The sequence below is a fragment of the Oratosquilla oratoria genome, chromosome 2 (assembly GCF_046742065.1).
Source record: "Oratosquilla oratoria isolate Oo_2021 chromosome 2, ASM4674206v1, whole genome shotgun sequence".
NCBI classification, from domain to species: Eukaryota; Metazoa; Arthropoda; class Malacostraca; order Stomatopoda; family Squillidae; genus Oratosquilla; species Oratosquilla oratoria.
In genome coordinates, this window is record NC_134778.1 from 81,819,125 (window position 1) to 81,821,731 (window position 2,607).

At 39.9% G+C, this 2,607-nt stretch overlaps 1 protein-coding gene across 1 annotated transcript in view; it reads right to left on the reverse strand.

Moving 5' to 3' along the window:
- LOC143040569 (mannose-1-phosphate guanylyltransferase catalytic subunit beta-like) overlaps positions 1–1,326 on the reverse strand; it is a 59,138-nt gene extending 57,812 nt beyond the window's left edge. Inside the window, 2 exon segments of the mRNA XM_076211650.1 lie at positions 1,050–1,153; positions 1,250–1,326. Coding sequence (XP_076067765.1) covers positions 1,050–1,153; positions 1,250–1,311 — 166 coding nt within the window. The 5' untranslated portion in view covers positions 1,312–1,326.
- Positions 1,327–2,607: the final 1,281 nt, after the last annotated feature.

The window sequence follows — 2,607 nt, forward strand, 5'->3', positions numbered from 1 at the left end:
CTACATGGGTCTTACATTTCCCAAGTCACTCCGCCCCGAATTTCATGACTGCATGAGTGGATTTTTTTTTTCTTTCGTAAGTCAGTAGGTTACGGATGGCATACTAAACATCACGTGACACTGTACAGCACATGACCTACACAAATAACAATATTTTCTTCATTGACACGTATACCAGCGCCGTGACTTCATGTATTCGCCAGCCTTACTTTCCACGTACACAAAAAAGGATTACAAAGGCGGAGCATGCCGACAGGAGGCCTTTTGGTTCATATGCGAGTCGAATGCAAAAAAATCATAATAAATAAATTAAGAAAAAATATAATAATGTAAATAATATAACACACACATATATAGTCTAAAAAGTAATATATATATATATATATATATATATATATATATATATATATATATATATACACATATACACACACACACTACAGATTGGACTTAAAACATGGAATATTGGTAATTTAAAAAAATACAGTCCTGAAGATTCTACAACCCACATAATCTTGAGGTCATCACACTATATATATATATATATATATATATATATATATATATATATATATATGCCCACACTATAGATTGGACTTAAAACATGGAATATTGGTTATCTAAAAAAATATATTCATGCAGATTCTACAACCCACATAATCTTGAGGTCATCCCACTATAAATAAATATATATATATATATATATATATATATATATATATATATATATATATATATATATATATATATATATAACCTTCTGAATAACAAACTTGACATGGTACAGGATGCTGCTTGAGAATACGGTTGGGGAGGGGCACAAAACTGTCGAGAAGCACTGGAATAACTTGCCAACACTATCAACTACTCCCAGTGGGGGGGAACAGAACTGTCATAGTATAGCTCTAACATCGTGACCGAAGTTTAATCACCTCCCTCCCTCTTCTACTTCGAGGAGCTGTCATGAATGTGCTAATGGGCGCTTTGGAATGTCCTGCTTATCTTGTTATCTTTTGTCACACCGAAACCATTTACAAGTCAATTCTCACCTTTGCCTCCGAACCCCATTCTGCTGCGAGCAGGCGTTTTCCTTCCAGATGAAAATGCTTCGGGTCGATCCCGTTGTTCAATAACAAATGCACGACGGTATTTCCTGAGGAGGAATGAGAGAGGGTGAGAGCGACCAGCGATCGTCAAGAGTGCGCGGGAAGTTCTGAGAGTTCCGTAGACAAGCGTACAGTCAACGCACCAGCCCTTTCCCGAGTATACTGTTAACCGAGCTGCAACAACCACTGAGAACTCGAGATCCATAGAGACTGTTCCTCCTCTTACTCCTCACCCTCCTCCTTCCTCTTCTCGGGCGTCTTGGATTGGCTAGTGAAACCATTCTGCTCCGCCCCCTTTACCGCCACGTCTAACATTGCCAACGCATCACTTGCCTAATGAACGCGTGACCTCTCGGTTGTAAACAAAGTCTACTTACAGAAGAGTTCAAAACTTACTAAAACATATGCACAATGCTATCTCCCTGTGTACTACTTTCACAAGATTAAAACCTCAACTCAGGCACCATTAAACAACACGTCCATCAATCAGCAATTCGAAGTCCACTGCTGAACACGGCCTCTCCTAACCTCTCTCACGAAAGGCGCAACTGTATCGTTCTCAGTCACATAATTTCTGCAAACTTTTCTCCCCTTGCCTCGTCTCCCTCCTAGCTTCCCAACTCGTATCGCCCAGCCAGTAACACACCTGTTCCATCTCCCTCTATCTTTTCTGGCTGCCTTCATTGTCTTAGTCCATTCTTGCTCCCTTGTCGCCTCCACAGTATTTTTCCCTTTTCCGGTCTTTTACCGTTGTTCCCAGCAATTATCTTTCTATCACCAGGTGTACTCCTTAGCATTCGCCAATTTCCAGGTCTCACAACCGTAGATCATATTATATATATATACTGTACATACCGTAGATCATATTATATATATATTATACATACATGCATATCACAAGTGAGAAATGTAGTAACACATTTATAAATCACAACTAACACCACAGTCGGACGAAAGAAAAAGTTGCGTAAGCGGAACTATATATTTCGATTGCTACCTGCAATCCTCTTCAGTAGTACAAAGTGGCAGGGAGGAGGCTATCTTAAGTAGCAACCTCTTACAAAAGAAAGGGAACATGAGAAAATACAGAACATCACTGCCCCAACCCTAGTTGACCTGAGGCTGACACGAGGTCGGGTCAGGGGGAGGGGGAGGAAGCTTGTTGACAATATTTTTGGTGATGAATAGTCCTGAAATGATGTCTGGGGTCCATTGACCCTTGGAAATATTCATCGTGGGCAGATAATCAATTAATGTTGATTCCACCATTTTCCTTCTGAACCCACACCCTGATTTATAAATGAGATCAGATTTCTCCCAGTCCATCCGGTAACTACCCTAATACTATTAATAAAAAAGTTGTTAATGTTCACCAGAGGTTGAAGGAAGAACATATCCCAGGTGTTTACTCCCTTCCATGTAAAGATTGTAACCTTTCATACATTGGCCAGACGGGAAGAGACCTACCGACAAGATTAAATGAACACAAAAGGTCGATTAG